This window comes from Bactrocera oleae, chromosome 2 (assembly GCF_042242935.1).
Source record: "Bactrocera oleae isolate idBacOlea1 chromosome 2, idBacOlea1, whole genome shotgun sequence".
In the NCBI taxonomy this organism is placed as follows: domain Eukaryota; kingdom Metazoa; phylum Arthropoda; class Insecta; order Diptera; family Tephritidae; genus Bactrocera; species Bactrocera oleae.
This window is the reverse complement of record NC_091536.1, coordinates 18,916,293-18,934,891: the sequence shown is the minus strand read 5'-3', so window position 1 is coordinate 18,934,891 and position 18,599 is coordinate 18,916,293. Positions and strand designations below refer to the sequence as shown.

General features: G+C 34.7%; 4 protein-coding genes across 12 annotated transcripts in view; 1 reads left to right on the top strand and 3 right to left on the bottom strand.

The window, feature by feature from the left end:
• The first annotated feature begins 381 nt into the window (after positions 1-381).
• Madm (MLF1-adaptor molecule) lies at positions 382-4,918 on the top strand. The gene is made up of 3 exons (XM_014248047.3): positions 382-810; positions 864-2,021; positions 2,214-4,918. The coding sequence occupies exons 2-3, from the start codon at positions 939-941 to the stop codon at positions 3,597-3,599; spliced, it is 2,469 nt and encodes an 822-aa protein (XP_014103522.2). The 5' UTR covers positions 382-810; positions 864-938; the 3' UTR covers positions 3,600-4,918.
• A 98-nt stretch (positions 4,919-5,016) lies between these two features.
• Dcps (Decapping enzyme, scavenger) lies at positions 5,017-6,809 on the bottom strand. Its single transcript, XM_014247977.3, has 4 exons — positions 6,495-6,809; positions 6,221-6,431; positions 5,999-6,144; positions 5,017-5,936 (listed from the first exon to the last, which is right to left on the bottom strand). The coding sequence occupies exons 1-4, from the start codon at positions 6,708-6,710 to the stop codon at positions 5,235-5,237; spliced, it is 1,275 nt and encodes a 424-aa protein (XP_014103452.1). The 5' UTR covers positions 6,711-6,809; the 3' UTR covers positions 5,017-5,234.
• Positions 6,810-7,251: 442 nt separating this feature from the next.
• Positions 7,252-11,887, bottom strand: Sec8 (Secretory 8). Its single transcript, XM_014247976.3, has 10 exons — positions 11,782-11,887; positions 11,146-11,483; positions 10,332-11,088; positions 10,128-10,252; positions 9,363-9,674; positions 8,896-9,297; positions 8,397-8,832; positions 8,145-8,321; positions 7,862-8,068; positions 7,252-7,798 (listed from the first exon to the last, which is right to left on the bottom strand). Exons 1-10 carry the CDS (start codon positions 11,836-11,838, stop codon positions 7,622-7,624), a joined length of 2,988 nt encoding a protein of 995 aa, XP_014103451.1. The 5' UTR covers positions 11,839-11,887; the 3' UTR covers positions 7,252-7,621.
• Positions 11,888-12,873: 986 nt separating this feature from the next.
• The window catches only part of LOC106627787 (uncharacterized protein ZK1073.1), a 41,090-nt gene continuing 35,364 nt past the window's right edge, over positions 12,874-18,599 (bottom strand). For 6 of the 9 annotated variants that reach the window (XM_070110638.1, XM_036377956.2, XM_070110642.1 and 3 more), the window contains 7 exons: positions 18,333-18,450; positions 17,913-18,123; positions 17,775-17,846; positions 15,462-15,574; positions 15,267-15,354; positions 15,122-15,196; positions 12,874-14,739 (listed from right to left, as the gene is read on the bottom strand). In XM_070110638.1, coding sequence (XP_069966739.1) covers positions 14,509-14,739; positions 15,122-15,196; positions 15,267-15,354; positions 15,462-15,574; positions 17,775-17,846; positions 17,913-18,123; positions 18,333-18,450 — 908 coding nt within the window. In that variant the 3' untranslated portion in view covers positions 12,874-14,508. Of the gene's footprint in view, positions 14,740-15,121; positions 15,197-15,266; positions 15,355-15,461; positions 15,575-16,306; positions 16,505-16,663; positions 17,373-17,774; positions 17,847-17,912; positions 18,124-18,332; positions 18,451-18,599 lie in introns of those variants that run through there. The other 3 variants (XM_070110654.1, XM_070110656.1, XM_070110660.1) reach the window with 3 other exon arrangements.

Genomic DNA, 18,599 nt, shown 5'->3' with positions numbered 1-18,599 from the left:
GTTTATTTTGTGAAATATTCTTTTATCTTTCAGTACCAGTTATGATAGCCATTTTACTATTATAATTTATCTTTACTTTAATTTTGTAATAAAAAATGTCACACTAACCTATTCTAATTCTATTCTATTAAATTATTTTTAGCAATTTAAGATAACATAATAGTTCTGTTTCTCGTTTGAAAATTAATTTTTAGGATGACTTTTCGAAGAACTAAAAAATATCATATATTTATTCTTAGCTTAACTGATACATTGTTTCATAAATAAGCATTTCGAAGTTATATTACAAAGCAAGTATATTTTAATAACTTCTTTAGTAAGCGACCGGTGATGGTATCGATTTTGAAAAAATGAATAAAGAAATTGACAACATTGATTGTCAGTGTCATTCATCGATTGCTGTCAGTGTATCCAGAAAAAAACTCGGTGCCGTGAAGAAAGATATCCGACGTGCAAATTGCTACAAATTAGCAGAATTGCAATAGTATTTTGCAATTAACAATTATTACCGCAAGCCGGTTGCATTTATATGGAAAAGCTATTTAAAGTAGCTTGAAAAGCACATATTGTGCATACCGAATGAAGTGAAAACGACGTCTGTTGTAAAACAGGAGGTGCAACACGATTGGAAGGAGGGTACCACGAAAGGAAAGCACAAAAAAAAAATAAGATCAACGAGAAACGAATTAAAAGCGAACACAAATAAAAGATACGCCTTAAAACAACAAGGAAACTTATCAACTGACTAACCGACCAATCAACTAACCAACCAAACGACAGAACGAGAGTATAACATAAAAAGCAATAAGAGTAGAACTACTGAACATAAAGAAGAAGAAATTAAAATAAAAGTATTTTTTTAGACAAACAGCGACAGCAATCGCAATAGCAGAAGCAGTCGCTGAAACAATACACGCGCCCTGCATACACGCGCTCCAATGTCAAGCGGCCAAGTAAATGTCGGCAGCGACAGCAATGGAGCAGGCAGCGGCAGTGGTAGCGGTGGTGGAGGGGGAAACACAGCAGAACAAGCGGCGCCACAGTCGCAACAACAATCACAACCACAACAGCCGCCACCACAAATCATTGGCGCTTCAACGACAACAGTCACCGCAGATACGATCAATATGGCAGCGGATTCGTCACCGCGTGAGTCAGGCGATGATTCTGAGGATGAAAGTGAAATCCTTGAGGAGTCACCATGTGGGAGATGGTTGAAAAGACGTGAAGAAGTTGATCAGCGTGATGTGCCCGGTATTGATTGCGTCCATCTGGCTATGGACACCGAAGAGGGCGTTGAGGTTGTTTGGAATGAGGTGCAATATGCGAATTTGCAAGAGCTTAAATCGCAAGAAGAAAAAATGCGACAAGTGTTTGACAATCTAATGCAATTAGATCACCAGAACATAGTCAAGTTCCATCGCTATTGGACGGACACACAGAATGCAGATAGACCACGCGTCATATTCATAACGGAATACATGTCGTCGGGGTCATTGAAACAGTTCCTCAAACGCACTAAACGCAATGCTAAACGTTTGCCATTGGAGGCGTGGCGCCGCTGGTGTACACAGATTCTGTCCGCGCTGAGCTACTTGCATTCCTGCACACCGCCTGTTATACACGGCAACCTCACCTGTGATAGCATTTTCATCCAGCATAATGGTCTGGTGAAAATCGGTGCAGTTGTGCCCGATGCGGTACACTACAATTTACGTCTGCATCATCGAAGCGATCAAAGTGAGACACATCACTTTATGGCACCCGAGTATGGTGCTGCCGAGCAGTTGACTGCCGCCGTCGACATTTATGCCTTCGGTATGTGTGCGTTGGAAATGGCTGCTTTGGAAATTCAACCTAGCGGCACTGAAACGAGTTCCATAAATGAGGAGACGATATTGCGTACTATTAATAGCCTTGAGCATGATTTGCAACGTGATCTTATATTCAAGTGCTTACGTCGGAATCCCGCTGAGCGCCCAAGTGCCAACGATTTGCTATTTCATCCTTTACTCTTCGAGGTAAGACAATTACACTAATAGTGAGGGCAAGAATTAAACTATATAAAATCAAATAACTGTGCTAGCCGTATATGTGTTCCTCTCCAAAAAAAAAACACCTAGAATGTTTGCATTTTAGTTTGTATTTTTTTTTTTGCAGTATTTATAAATTCAATCGAAAAGTGAAACTTTAAATATCCACGTTTTTTGCAGGTGCATTCGCTCAAGCTGTTGGCCGCTCACTGTCTAGTATTCGCACCCAAAAATCGGACTATGTTTTCCGAAACCGTCATAGATGGCATGATGCAACGCTATAACAGACCCGAAGTTATTATGGCCCGGGTGTCACGTGGAGAAGAAGAAAAGGACTATCGTCTCTCAGACGTGCCTACAGCAGATAAGCTGGAGAAATTTGTGGAAGATGTGAAATATGGTGTGTATCCATTAACCGCGTTAGGTGGCAAGAAACCGCCGCATTTTCGTTCACGCGCCGCATCACCAGAACGTGCCGATTCCGTCAAATCTGCAACACCTGAGCCGGTAGACATAGAGTCTCGGCGCATAGTGAATATGATGTGTAGTGTAAAAAAATTGAAAGAGGATAGTAGTGATATTGCAATGACAATATTACTTCGCATGGACGACAAGATGAATAGGCAGTTAACGTGTCAGGTAACGGAAGCCGATTCGGCCTCTGATCTGACTAGTGAATTGGTGCGACTTGGTTTTGTGCATATCGACGATCAAGATAAAATCCAAACGCTCTTAGAGGAAACTCTACGCGGCAGTTTTGCTGTTAATGCCGGCGGTGTCTGTCCATTCGAGCAGGGCGCACAAGCCCTTACCTTTAGTGCCACTATAAATGAGCACATGCCAGGAGGTGTGGGCGTAACAATTGGTGCAAGTGGTGCTAATATCGCCACCAACGTGAGTGCAGTTGGTGCGGGTGCCGGTGGCGGTGGGGGTGGCGGCGTCAACAATGGTGATGGAAATGTGCATGCGCATATAAATGTTGGCATCAAACCAGCAACCAGCGCGACTTTGGCGGCGCTTAACCAGATGGAGCGTAATTGGTCTGTGGCCGATATGGATCCTAACGCCACTGTGGCAAATGCAAGTATGCAAGCAGCCAGTATGGGTGCAGAAATTGCCGCCACCATGTATCACATGCAACAGCAACAGCAACAACAATTGCAGGAGCAGCAGCAACAGCATATTCAAATATTGCCACCACAGATGCATTTGCAAATAGAAATGCCCGTTCAGCAACAGCATCAGCAGCAGCAACAACAACAACCACAGCAGCATGTGCTAAACACATCGACGCCACCAGCTGGCGCACTGCCACCATCGTATACAGGGCACACACAACAACAATTTAGACAAGAGTCTTTAGGGCAACAAAACGATGGAACAACAACAAATGTCACTGTGAATAGCATAAATGCACCACAGCAAACACATTATGCACACGCCCAGCAGCAAATTATTCACTCTTCCAATCCAACAGAAATTACAACCATTACCGCTGCCGCGCTACCATCAACTGTAACCGCCACAAACGCCTCGACCTCCTCAGCCTCCACCACTATCAATTAATAAATAGTATTTCTTGATAATAAACATTTATATACGCTATATTGATATTCATAAAACTGAAGTAGTAGGAAAACATAGAATTATGCAAGAAAGATAGCAAGAAAATTTATATTTTTAAATTGCAAGTCAGAGCACGGATGTCACCCAGTAGTGGCGTATACTGAGTCGCGTCTTTTAGTCAGTCAGACAATTGTTTTTTTTGTTTTTTTTTTAATTATTATTCATTATATGTATAATGATTATGGATATTTTTATATAGTATACTAAACAAAAAAAGTTTTTAATTATATTTCGAAAATGATAGAATTAAAACTCAAAATAAATACTAATTTTAAAAATGCTAAAACTATAAGCAACAAGCAAAGACAAACGAATTAATATGAAGATTGTGCAGAAAATTGTAATAGAATTTAGTTTTAAATTGTGTAAGGCTTCCAGCTGGGAATACGCATGCGCAGCGGTTATTTAAGTAAATATTTCGGCACTGGTGGCCTAAAATACTGTATTTAATGCCTTGCCGCAGCAGCAACAGCGCAGAGATGAACAGCAATAGCAAATAATATACACAACCGTCGGCCCGCTGTGAGCAGCAAAAAACGAACATATACTGACGCTAACATTGGTGGGAAAAATTTCGTGTGATTCCACCGTTATGCTATTTCCGACCGCAATGTCAACGCATATACTATATGTTTATATTTATGTAGTATGTAAATGTTTGTTTGTGTTGACCGCGGCACGATGGTTCTGAAACTCTATATGTTCCAACTGATCAATGTTGCTTATCAATATGGAACCCATATAGCCGTTAGCTTAATACAAATATAAATTTATATATTTAAAATTATAAATACACTGCAAAAAAATATTGAGCAAAAGCAACAATAATGTATACTACCTAAATAAATAAATATATAAAAATATAAAGCAAATTTGCATGTAATGACACCACATCAACACATCCATACATCTTTTATGTTTACATAAATACAATATAAAAAGAAAACACTTGACATAGGACACGATGACACAACTATAAATGAGCATTAATTTGCTGCGCAAGCGAAATTAAATACATAAATCAATAATAATTATAATGAAATGCTTCATCCATAATGCAACATAATGAAAAGTAACAAAAGCAAACAAATAAACAAATGCAATTTTCATTTAATGAAAATCCATGCATAAGAAAAAAACACACCTGTTATTTTTTGAATAGTCATTGTGAACTTTGGAAGTTGGTGCATCCAAACACTTCACTTTATGTTTTAGTTAATATTGTTAATAAAGATCAACGCAGTGCACAATTTTTAAAACCACTACAGTTTTTAATCTGAAGGTTGTACCTCTATCTGTATATTTTGGAGCACACAAAGAAAAAAACAGTACGCTAAACAAATATTTAAACGCATAGTGACTTTGAGTACTCTCCATTTATTTGTGGTTATTGAATATTTGTTTGTTTATGAAGTTTTTTAATTACACACTATCTTAGCACCATTGACAATAATGGCATGAATACTATGCGGAAGCTAAAATGTGTGTCTTGGCCAAATATATTTCTTTTATTTTGGAAATAATTGAAGGTAAACAAACGCATTACTTTTTGTTAAGTAAATTCGAGATCGCAACTTATTCTGCTGAAACCACTATAATTTTTGGTGGCTGATCTGAGTCTCTTGTTTCTTTCAACATCTTTATAGACGGTTCCTCTACTTCTGCTTGTGAAATTTCAAGTTTCACTTTTTTAGCTTGTGGAGACTCAATTGAATTGGACTTTCGGCTTTTATTATGTAACTTTTCATCTAGTTGCTTACCGTCAGCCACTGCCTTCCCACGTTTTTGTACAGCTTCTTTCGCTTCATATTCATCCAGCAGCTTACTTCCCTCGAACAAAACAAATGGTAATGTGACACGTTGGTAATAGTCTGGCATTAATTCTATATTGCTAATGACCGTATCCAACATATGCGATTTTTCACACCAAATTCCTGGTGCATCACCACGCACTGGATTTATATGTAAATGCAGGTGATAGAAAGATGGTTGATAATGAAAATACATGCGCAATTGTGAAGCACATAAACCGTAACGCTCCTCTACAGCGTCAGCAATCCCATCACGCAAGTTGTGTAAAAGTGGTAAATGAGTATGATCAAGATCACGTAAAGACTTAATATCATGCTTATGGACAATGGCAAGCAGATAGAGTGTTTCCAAAGTTTTGCCATCCCATTTTAAATCGGGTACGAGTACGAAACCCTTTTCAGGATCAGAATCTTCATAAATTATGCGATCGGTTTCTTGACGATGTTCTAGTATGTTATATACCCACTATAAAGAAAAAAAGCATTAAAAAATATACTACATAAGAAAAGTAATAAAAATTATCTTACATCGAGACTGAAATGACTGTCAGTTAAATAAGGCAAAGTCAGTGTCTGATATAAAGCTGGAGTTTCACTAATTAGATATTTTTGCGATATGGAATACTTTTCAATATGCTTTTCAGTGGCAGGATAAACCACAGTCGTTTTAATATCTGTAATTAAGAGTAAAACCAATGTAGTGTAAAATATTTAAAAACAAATATTGTAAAAAATGGTAGTAATAATTACTATTTAATTCCGAACTGGGTACGCATTGGAAACTGCCATAAATATTATTAATGAATTCCATACACACTTGTAGAGAATCACTGAATATCCGAGGAACATTTTCTGAAGTTTCATCAAGCTCAGTTTGAACATCGCGCTCTTTGAAAGCTTGTTTCTCAAGCAGCAGAACAGCAACATCATCCACAGACATCTCAGGAAATGTACCCAGCAACTAAATATAATGCAATTACTCTGTATAATTGTATTACATTATATATTTTAATTTATAGATTACCGCTATCGTTTTTCGGAGAGTATTATTTTGTAAAATCCGCGTCAGCTTGAATTTCGCTAAATTATAACTTGGCGCCGTCATTTCCACTTTTATTTGTTTCTCCACAGGTTCGTCGGTAGCATTGTCAATTTTTACTTCAGTTGTTTCTTCGATAATTTTCGAAGGAGAGTTTCCCTCAGATGCACATTTATTACTGACTTCTGTATTTGCTGGCATTTTTAATCAATTATTTTATTTTTAACCAATCAAAAAAATAAACAAGAAAGTTAATATCTGCCGACTATGCTTCTTCTATCAATAGCAGAAATTCCCAGTAAAGCAACTGGCAGAGTTGCATATATCACTAAAAACAATTTAGGTGTATTTATTTCTTATTTATAACTAATTTTATTATCAGTTTAATTTTTACAATATTCTTAATTTATTAGGGTTTTTCTCGTTCCAATTTATTATTCTCATTCTTAATCTTCATTAAATTTCTTTCCGTCGAGTAAAAATATTAAAATTAAACATTTATTTTCAAATGTAGAAAGTGTGGCAAGGCATTCCACAATGATAATGGCTTTGACAGAACTTAGGGATAATAAATATATGATTTCCGGGAAAGGCTTTTAATTTTGTAAGATATTTTGGGGATGCCAACCTCTTACATTCCACAGGTTTTCCGCTACGCCGAATAGAACGCGGCACGATTTACCAAACATCTATTGCCATAGCATCAAATTCCGCTGACATTAAAACAATAAACACAGATTGCTTTGTATGTATATATATGTATATAATTTTATCGACTTTGTAATAGTATCAATGTCATATAATAATAGCTAATAATTAACCGAACTGTTGCAGGCGAATCACGAGTGAGTTAATGCGTGCACTTATCCATATTCAATGCGTTTAACTATTGTATAATCTTTTCGTTTGTATATAGCGCTTTTTAACCACAGGTTTTTCTACTAATAATGTCCTTTTACGATCTATGTAATAACACAGAAGCAAGGTCATATAAACATTATATTCTTTTTAAATAATTAAGTGCATTTCGTTAAGTGAAACGAACAGTCTTAATTGCTAGTGTAATGCTGTTGAAGCAACTCATTTTCCTGTTGCTGGTTGTAAAAACAGCTCTAAACAACAATTCCCGTGGAGGGTTTTGCGCCCAAAATGTCCGATAATCTTTGCTGATACGACGCCAAGGCGTTGGCTTCTGTAATGCCCCTCGCTTTACAAGACAATTGTAGTGCATTCAGGTATTGCATTTCAGTAAACTGAGAGCCTTTCTCAACAATATTGGTAAGTATATCCTGTGAGTGGGCGAAAGCTCATAGATAAAAAAAAGATTTTATAGACAGTATATGCAAGCTTACATCTGGTTCCATGCAAAGTAATTCATAAAAATTCTTCGCTTGATCCAGCGCTATCTCGCGCGAAGCTGTTATGTTGCTTAGCGTTTGTTGCAATGCTATCGAATTACGACACATGCGTTGCACTGTCGCTTGATCGATGTGCTCCAGATAGTTTGAGGCTTGTATGAGTATGCGAGCGGCCAAATGCGCCAAACCCTCAAATATATACTAATCAGACAAAAAAAAAAAAAAAAAAAAAATTTTTTATAGTTTTTAAAATCAAAATTAATTGCTAAATACGCACCCTTGTCTTACGCGGATGTAATGTTGCGCTAAACGCCTCATCCATTTCTGATAAACGTTTAGTTAGCATTTGCACTTGTCGGTCAGGTTCAAGTATGTCATCATCCTTAGCTCCCATAAAACTGCTTGATTTAGTAGCGGGTTTCGAGCGTAAATAGTGGAAGCATTGCACGCGCACCTTTAACGAGAAAATAATATTTTTTTTTTCATCTATTATGTATTTATATATAAATTATTATTATTTTGAACAAACCTCCAAGTGCAAAACCAGCAAACAAGTATTAGCCAGTTCATCGAACTCGAGTGCTAAATTGGTCAATACTTTGATAGTGCCATCTTTGATTGCGGCCGAATGTGTGGCCGTGCATTCTGACGTTATGACGTTAAGGCCATTCACTAAAGGTTTACGTAGCTCATTGGCAAACTCCGAAACGCGACCAGAGAACCACTCTATGCTCTCCTGCAGCACAGCTAATTCTTTCAAAACACTTATATCTGCTAGAATTTCCTGTTGTGTAATACCACCTTCGCCCAAATTGCTGGTTAACATTTCAGCTTCACGTACATTGCGTTGTTGCACTTGCAGTGGACTTTCTTCCTCCGACGGTTCGAAAGAGTTGCGTTGCAGCTTCTTGCCATGTTTTACACGCTGACTGGACGATTTTAGATCGGTCCAATTTGGTAGTGTTCTGTAAACCAAAATATATATAATACACAATTTGCTCTAATTAACAAGTTTTATGTCAACCAACTTTAAAAATCGACTTATATCTTCATCCTTCAACCAAGCTACACTATATATGCGTTTATCCTCCGAATCGGGTTGGACTACACCGCGATAAGCCGCCTGTGCAATCTCACGGTATGTTTTCAACAACGCGCATACCATTTTCAGTAACTCATCCGAATAGCATGGCAACTCATGTATGAGTGTTTTCGTCTCTTGTAGACGACGCTCCACCATGGCTGTGGATTGTAGTAGTGGACGGGACAAGCTCATTGCTTTTATCTCTTCGGGCGATATAATCGTACGCCATGCATCCTGATTTTTCGATAGCGATTCGATGGTTAATTGTAAATTACGATTATGGCCCTTCGATAGAAATGTATCCTTAATATAATTGTCGATGAAATCGTGTAAGCTGCACGGTTGTCTAGTAAAACAATAAGAGAGACCAAATTTAATGACAATTTAAAATGTATGTGCTAATAAGCTTACCCCGGCTTGCACTTCATAAAGCCCTCAATCTCTTGTATGTAGTTCATAAGTGGCAAATATACTTTAGTTATCACATTCTGGTCGGCTTTGCAGATTAGCACCTTGTCTCGTTGTTGTTTGGCATGCGCGAAATTTCCACTGCCATTTACACTACCGCTGCCACCGCCTCCCCCACCAAGCGCCGTTGTTGTTAGATTATCATCTGTAGAGACGTCAGAAGCATTGCGTCGATGTTCCTTTACTGTGCTGCCAGCAGCAACTTGTGGTGGATAATGCGATGACTTATCGAATTTGAAGAGTGACTTTTTGGTGCTATAAAAATAATTACATTGAGTAAAAGCAAAATAGCGCTGTATTAAATTTCATTAGCAATATTGTAATTATTTTATGTTCCTTACAAGGCTTCTAGGTTTATTTACTACAAGGTAGCGATATTAGGATTTACATAGTGAAAAAAAAGACTAATACTAACCAACGCACAGCGTGGAGAATGCGATGTCTTGAAATATGTAAAATTGTTTAGAGACAAACTTTTTAGTTAATATCGAAAATAACTGTTTAAATAGAATATTTTGCATACGAAACAAATTATGTTGCATTGAAGAACTTTAGAAGAGTAAACCCTTAGAAAGTTACTTCTGTTTTAAGTTAAAATTATAAAAAATGTTTATCTTATAAAATTACGTTTCTAAATTTTAGTTAGAAAAATAATGTAAATATAGTCAAAAAAAAGAAACTACGTTTTTGACAGCGTTGCCTTATTACCTTGGAACTTTGCGCCGCAGAAAATACGAATTTATATTGTTAGATGGCTCAGCGAATGCCGACTGCGCTGCATCATCGCCGGAAGCATTTTGTATATCCAAATAATCGGTTAAAAGCAATTGTAGCTAAACAGATATTAATTAAACTTTAGTTTTACGCAAAACCAAGTTCGTATGAAAGTTAAAATTATTCCAAAAGACTTACCACAGACTGCGCTTGTGCCCAAAAATCCGTCAAATCGTATGGTTGTGGCCCTACAACCGCATACTTTTGTACAACAGCCAAATAATTTTTTAATAGTAATGCATGCGTCTTTGCAATAACTTTGAATTGTTTAAAGATAACTTCTAGCAGTGTTAATAAGGGATTATCGCGCTCATTGGCATTACAGTTGAGCGCAATTAATTGATACGTTGTCTGTCGTACTACCTCTAATAGTTGAGTTTGTATTTGGACGCGTAATACTTCTAGCGATTCAGGCACTTTGCCCAGCATGCCGAAACATTCAACAATAATTGAAATAAAGTAAGTCATACTCAACTCTGGATCAACTAAGTCTGCGTCATCAATTACTTCAGACTTATCAATATCAAAGCCTTGGGCCATTTCCATAAGCGCTTTGCGTATACGCGTATTCGCTTCGATGCGATCTGTGGAGCGTCGCGCTCCAATGCCACGTGTAAAGCTTGAATTCAGGCGATTCGAATTATTACGTTGAAAAGTGGTGAAAGCCTCTGCGGCGGAATTTTTATACAATTGTGTAACAAGTTCTTCGTGTAATCGTTGATAGAGTTGTTGCCGACGGGATTGTAAATCAACACGTAAGTCGGCCAATCCTTCAACGCCGTTAAGCGGCCCTTGTATCGTTGCGAGTGCATCGGTAAGAGCCTTACTCGCATGCAAATATTGCCGCTTTGTCGTATAACTGACAACACATTGAGGCACTTTACGCAATTCGTTGCTTAAAATAGAGATATTTTCAATTAAAAATTACTCGTTTGATATGTATAATACATACATTTGTTCTAACATTTCCAGCACGTATTTATGCTGCACCGCATCTGTCCACATCTTCTTTAACTCATCACGTCGGCATTGTAGCAAGTGTTTGCAAGCACCCAGATTCTCCTTTACACCATGAATGCGTTCTCGACTCGCTGTTATTTCTGTAGACACTTGGCTGAAAAGCGGCAGAACTTGTGTCAACTGTTGATCATGACGCGATACCAATTCATTTAGGCGTTGATCGGATCGTTTGAACTCCTTCTCAATCTTAAGTTTCTCCTGTTGTCGCTCCTCTGTTGTCTCACTAAATCCCAGTGATTTGATGACATTGACGAGAAAACCACAGCCGGACTATGCACACAATAAAAAGTAAACATTATTTAGCAAACAACAAGAAAATTAAAACATAAACGAAAACGCCCTATATTTTGTTAAAATCAAAGCGACAAAGCACAAGAAATTATCTTTTGACAGCTCTGATGATGACAACACCGAGCTACCCCCTCCCAATACACAATAATTCACAACTTTCACAGCACTCTTTATTATGGTTAATGTAACCAAAAATAGCAAAATCTTGTTTCAAACATTTTGCACGTATTTTTATGTTAATTTTTAATCATTTCTTCTATGTTTTAATAATAATTACCTCATCTTTTCCATATTTAACTCCGCGCGGAGGTTTTGTTGGTGGTAATTCGTTCATTTTTCATTTCCCTACTGCTGTCATTTGGTTATACAGTTGTTGTCAATGCTGCTGCTGCGGCAGCTAAATGTCGCTAGACTTGCCAGTGTGTTCCAAAAATTTGAAAGAAAAATCTAATAGCCATATTACAATGGTCTAATAATAATTCTACATTTCATATAAAAATTATATTATCGATCACCTAAGAATAATACACATGATCACAACAATATGATATAAAGAAGATAAGTCCATTTACAAATTTGAAACAACTTCAAGTAAGTGAGTAATCTCGACGATTGGACGATATCTGATCAGTCTCTTACTACAACGGACTTTGTTCCTTTCTTGTGATCCATTTTAACCAGTTGAACTATTTGAAGTATTAGCTACACCGGACCGATGGGAAGAGACAGGGGTAGAGTCCAATAATATTTGCCCAACCGTCTCTTAAGTATATAATGTAGTAATTTAACTCATATATATCTAGAATTTATTCCAACATAATAAAAATATGAGGATGGTTCGATAAATACTTAACCAAAGTGTCCGACGGCTTCTACTAGTTTTAGTCGAATTGGACTCGTTGTTTTATCCCGAAAACGGCTATTACTGAAGAGAACATTACAGAAGTGCAACCGTGAAACTATTTAATAACAGGGTTTCACGTTGTTTGAGTGCAATCCGAAAGAGTGTGGGATTCGCGAGGTGTAATCTACAATGTGAATTAGCTAGAGAAGAGCAAAACTCACACAGAGATCGTTTATGCCGAATTATTGGTCCAGTAGCAGAACAACGGTCTCACTTGGAAAGAAAAAACTCTCTCCACGTGCTTTACAGACCACCAGAAAACATATTTTTCATTTCATACATTGGTGCATCTTTGTAGCTAAGTACTTAGAGTCCAAACTGATGCTAACCACCTAAAATGCTTTTCTAGGACAATGGGTGATCTTTAATGAATAATTAAAATAATAAATGACCAGATATGAGTGAGATGGATTTGGTTGTTATTAGCACTGACGTCCAGTTGTTGCTGAGGTAAATAAAAACACATTTTTAACGTTCCTTATAAACTTTTTCTAAACAATTTAATTTCACATTTCTCTAAACACCTTATCATTACAGAATTTGATATTGAATTTCTCTTTTAATGCGATTCTAGTTAAAGTTTGGTTTGGTTTTGGTAGTTAAATACAATACATTGTTTGATTATTATAATTTCATGTTCAATATTGATTTGTGTGATTTTATTGGCTTTGTGACATTGCACTCAGTATGGATTGTTTAAGCATAACTTGAATTTAAGCGCAAATACAAATTTTCTAAATATGTGCATGCATATGTAAGTAGCATATATATTCATATATATATACATACCTACATATGTATGCTTGCATTTTTCTAAATAAAATATACTTTAGCTTTTTATATGAAATAATTTTTATTTTTCTAATTGCAAATTAATATTTGCTCCAATCCATGTGGAAATAAAATTATGTACTGTAATTATTAACTCATCCTTATTCTGGATTTTTCTGTTTTCATTAAATGAAAAATTTGCAAGGCTAAAGTTCAATTTAGTTTCAATACACATTTTCTAATAAATGTAATTATAGAATATATATGTATTTTAATTTATTAATGGCTGCAGCGTGTTGGACTACATTATTTTTAACATCGTAAGCATATAACGAGTTATATTTAAGAACAAGCTGTTACTACATTAATGCATTTTTTATAATCTCTTTGTGCTTTTACAAATTTACAGAGAATACGTTCATCGTTTATAACATTTTTCTAAACAATCTCTGGAATTGTAAATAAAATGGCGTTCAAAAACGTTTGATTACATTTGTTTTGAAAATTTTGTACAAATAAGCAAAATTCGATAAGTGTTTTCGGTGTACTTTGTTAATTGAAAGGTCTTGTTTTTGTTAACATTGGAGGTATTACGTGTAGTTCACAGTTGCTAAATTTTCCATAAGTTGCTTTTTATTCTTTTGGATTTTTTTTGAACAATGTTTTTGGGAGATATGTTTGGTCACTTTTTCGTTGTAGGTGGGTTTAATTTTTCATTTTCATGTGCAAAAAGTAAACATTTCTTAATTTAGTTTATTTATGAAACTGTTATTTATTTTCTGTATAAATATCCATTGATGCATCATGCAATAAAGATTAAGTTGCTTCAAATAATTTAACCGTTTTTAGGTTTTTGAAGTGATTTCATTATTTTGCATAGCTGTGTATACATGTATGTGCTGTATATATGGGGTTCAATATCAATATATAACCATGTATGGTACATATGTTTACTGCATTAGCATATTCAAAGGTTATATTTTTTTAAATTTAGCACTTAAATTTTGGCATTATTTTCATATACATACATATATATATATTTAATTTAAACTAACACCTTTAAATCTTTCTATTATGCTGAAGATTAGTGAAGCGTCAAATATTTTTTTAATTAATTGTAATTTTTTTTTGCTTAAAAATAATATAGTAATTTTTGGGCGCATTGTATGTAATATTTCTGTCCCACACATTTCAAGCTTAACAATATTTTGAACTATAACTAGCATATCCATATTGTTGCAAGTTTTTTGTACACAAAAATTTATATATGGGTATGCCTGCACATACAATATTTTTATGCATTTCAATAATTTTTCTTAACCGCGAAATTTATTTCTTCGGTGATTCGTTGTTGATAATACTCAATCGGCGTATATTTGGCTTGTCGTAATCTTCCATAGAGACACCACGTGATAGTTTACGTGACCCATTCTGTCCGTCCACAGAACCACCGGAGCTTGTGGAGTAAGCGCGTCCGCGATCAACGCCGGGCATAACCACAGAGGTTAGAATGCCTTGACCTTTGCAGAAGAGCAAAATAGATTGAGCTACTTTGGCGGGCTAAAAATGGTAGAGCAGAGTGGTCGATATTTATTGATTAATGGAAGAAAAATTTTGAAATTATATTATTAGTTTACGGTAAATTGGGTATAAGCTTTGGCATGCTTGTATTGGCTCAAAAGGAGCCTACATATTTTAAAATCGTTAATAAAAAATTGTATTAAAATACGTGAAAATATTGTTTATATTTTATTTTATTTTGGCAGTCCGCGTCAAAGTTGATCAGACAGTATATGTATGTAGGCAATTTCTATAAATAATATGAAGTTCAAAGTTTTGTTAAAAAAGTTATGTTGTGTCAAATACATTTAATAAACAACAAACTGGAGCTTTGCATTGTTTTTATCATATTATGACCTTCTGCAATTGCTTTAACACTTACCGCATCAGCCAAAACATCGCCTGCGCGTTCGATTTTCAAAATAGTGACCTTCTCCTTCTCCACATCTTTGTGCAACTGCGTATTAATTTATATTATATAATAATTTATGCACCATAATGTATACTTTTTTCAATTTAGAACTCACTTTCTCAACCATCGAAGCATAGGGGCTCAACATTCCCGTGATTAAGATGACATCAATTTTGCAGCCCTTCAATGTAAGATCTTTACGGCTGTGTTGTGATAATTTTTCATACAATTTAATATACAATTTTTCATAAATTTTAAAGTTTTTAGCAAAAAATACGATAAATGTTCTCTTTTAAATAGAATAACTTACCTCATAAAAGCTTTGACATAGAGTCCCACATTTTTGCTATTCAAAGTGCTGTGCAAACGCTTCTGATACTCGGAGACGATTTTTTCCTTATCTGGATTATCACCAACCAATTGCTATATATGTACAAGTTTTAGCAGATTTTTGCGAATTTTGTTTTTTGAATTTGTGGTATATGTGTTGGAATGTAGATATGTATGTATGTGGAAGTTAACGTGTCCAAATATATCCGAGTATTGGCGATTTGGTACAAAAGTTGAAAATAATGAGTGAAAGTAATGAACATTTATACATTTATGGCAAGCAATTTAAGAATACAGTTAGTATGTATGTGTGCGATAGATTTCTAAGTATAAAATATAACAGTATGATATCAAAGTGCAGTTATGATTTTGTAGTGAGTCATACTCACATCTTAAAACTTAAGGACAAAATGACTGTTTTCGTATTAAATGAGCAAATAATTATGTTTTAGTACTAAAGTATTATGAAACTTTGCCTCTAGAGTTTAAAATTTTTTCTTAAATGAAGATTATAAATCGGAAAAAACTAGTTTTATATATACAGAGTACTTGTATCTATAGCTAGTTAATAACAGTATATCTACATTTTCTATTTTATGAAGTGAATGTAGTATATTTGAAACACTTGGCGAATTTTTATGGGCACAGAAAGAAACATTTAACGTTTTGGGTGCTTAGGGAAAATGAAAAAAAATTCTACTATTCGATAAAAATAATAGCAAATTTTTTATAAAATACAATAGTAAAAAGAGATATTTACAAATGTAAAACATCTAATGAATTTTAGATGTAAAATCATGATTAAGACATGGCTAAGTTTATGAGAGGATTGAAGGAAGCACAGATATGAACAATATTTATATATGCAACTATGCTATCGAAATCGAAAAACAACGAAATGTGCTCCAAACCCAGCTAAGAGTTGAAAACGGTAATGAAAAAGAAAATTCAAAATGTGCTTGTATGGATTCGCTGCTTATTGCTGTGAGCTATGTGAGCCCAATATTTGCCAATTACCTGGAACTGAAGTAAAAATTAAAAGTAAAATGAGTTTCTTACGATAAAATAAACTATTTTAAGCAATAAAACGCGAAAAATATTCGGGGGAAACAATGTACAATAGAGGGCCAATAAAAACAAAACAAGATATGATGGATTTTTGTTTTTGAAATAAATAACATCGTCATAAACATATGCTGAGCATAGCGCACAAAGCTTTTGTGAGTAAAAATTCAGGAATTTTTGGTTTTTAACTTTGAAAGAGCACAAAAAACAGTGAAAATAATTTTTTTTGTGGGTCTTTTAAAATAATATTACTAGAATAAATGCAATTCACAATGACAAATAAAATCAAATTATGCAAGAAAAATACTTTATGTAATTAGAAAGTCTACTTATCTTAACTACCCGTATATAAATTTTGGTGTTCAACTTTAAGGTTTAATTTAATTGTTTATGCAATAAATTTACAAATCAACCAGAAATATTCAAGCCACGCTAAAAATGATTGCTGTTTTTTGTTATAAAAGAGGAAGGACATTCTATATTAAAAAAAAGTATGCAAGTAGGAAGATTATATATTTAGGACTCTAGAATCACCAAAAATTTCAGTATATATATATGTATTTATAAAAAGCAGTATTTAAAATACAATAATATTAAAAAAAAAACACAACTAAACAAATATTTAGAGCTACGTATAATATATGTATATATATATATATAATAAAAGGGTTTCCAGAAAAAAATTAACAAATTAGCGTTAATTGGCGATTCTAGAGTTTAGCTTTGTTTTTTAAAGCAGTAATGTATTGGCAAACCACAGAAAAATAATTGAAAGCTGCTTTGTGCCAATAAGAAATACTATATGCTATACCTCCATAACCTGTAGCTTGTCAAAGAGTTTGTGGAGTTTCAAATGTATTATTTTAGATGTCACGTGATTTTAGTAAATCAATACAATTTGATAATTTTTTCATTATTGATTACAGCAACCGCGTTGAAAAAAAGAAAAAAGGTCAAAGAAAAAAGGTTAAAGAAAAAGTTACTTTATAATTACATATAAACCTTAATTTATCACGCAAAACAATTTACACATACATAGCAGCCATACCAATCAATGCATACTTGTGTTAGGTTTCCAATTTTAATAAATATATATAGACAAATACAACTTTTGTAATAATTTTGAATTTTGTGTGTCATAAATACATTTCATAAAGTGCACACACAAACATACATAAACCTACACACATATGCATTCATAACGGCATATGAGCCGTTGCATACTTACATGCCCAAATTTGTGATACATTAAAAAGCTTTCGGCCGATTGTGCAATATCATCATTTTTCCATTGTATAAGCTGAAATACAAATGGAATTTAATTAAAATTATATATATATTATTTGTTGATTCTTCTACGGTTTACCTTAGTTTTGAATGATTGTAAAACGCTGGCAGCGCTGCCAGTGGCATTAATCAACACCAAACCGAGCACTCGTGATGGATGAGCCAAACCGAAACGAGCCAAAACATTAGCACCGGCGCCTTCACCCAAGCCAATCACATATTTTACATGTAGAAAGTCCAAAACGGTAATAAGATCCTCACCCAGTGTTTGCAGTGAAGGGAACTGGAAGCTGTGCAGACCGATATGATATATAAAATTTCATTAATGGATTAATGATTATTCTTTGGTTTTGGCCGTTAATATTTGTAGAATATAGGTGAAATTAATAATTAGAATTGTGCCATTTTATTTCCATATTGATTATCATTGAAAAGAGTTAATCGATAAATAAACGAAATGTAAAAGTATTGAGTTTTAAAAAATTGTATATTTATTTACCTGTCCGGTAAGGGCTCAGCATTATCAGCATGTCCAGGTACATCAATGTGTATGAAACAGGAACGCTCCTTAATCTCCGTCATGCATGGACTGCTGACAAATTCTTGGAATGAGTTGTCTGTCAAACGGTGTAGGTAAATAATTAATGAAGTAAAAGTTTACAAATTTTAATTAAAATGTATTTATTTTTTTATATTTCTTCGTAAGAAACAGGGATGTAATGTTTTTATGCTTTAAAGAAAGTCTCACCTTCGCGCTTCAAGCAGT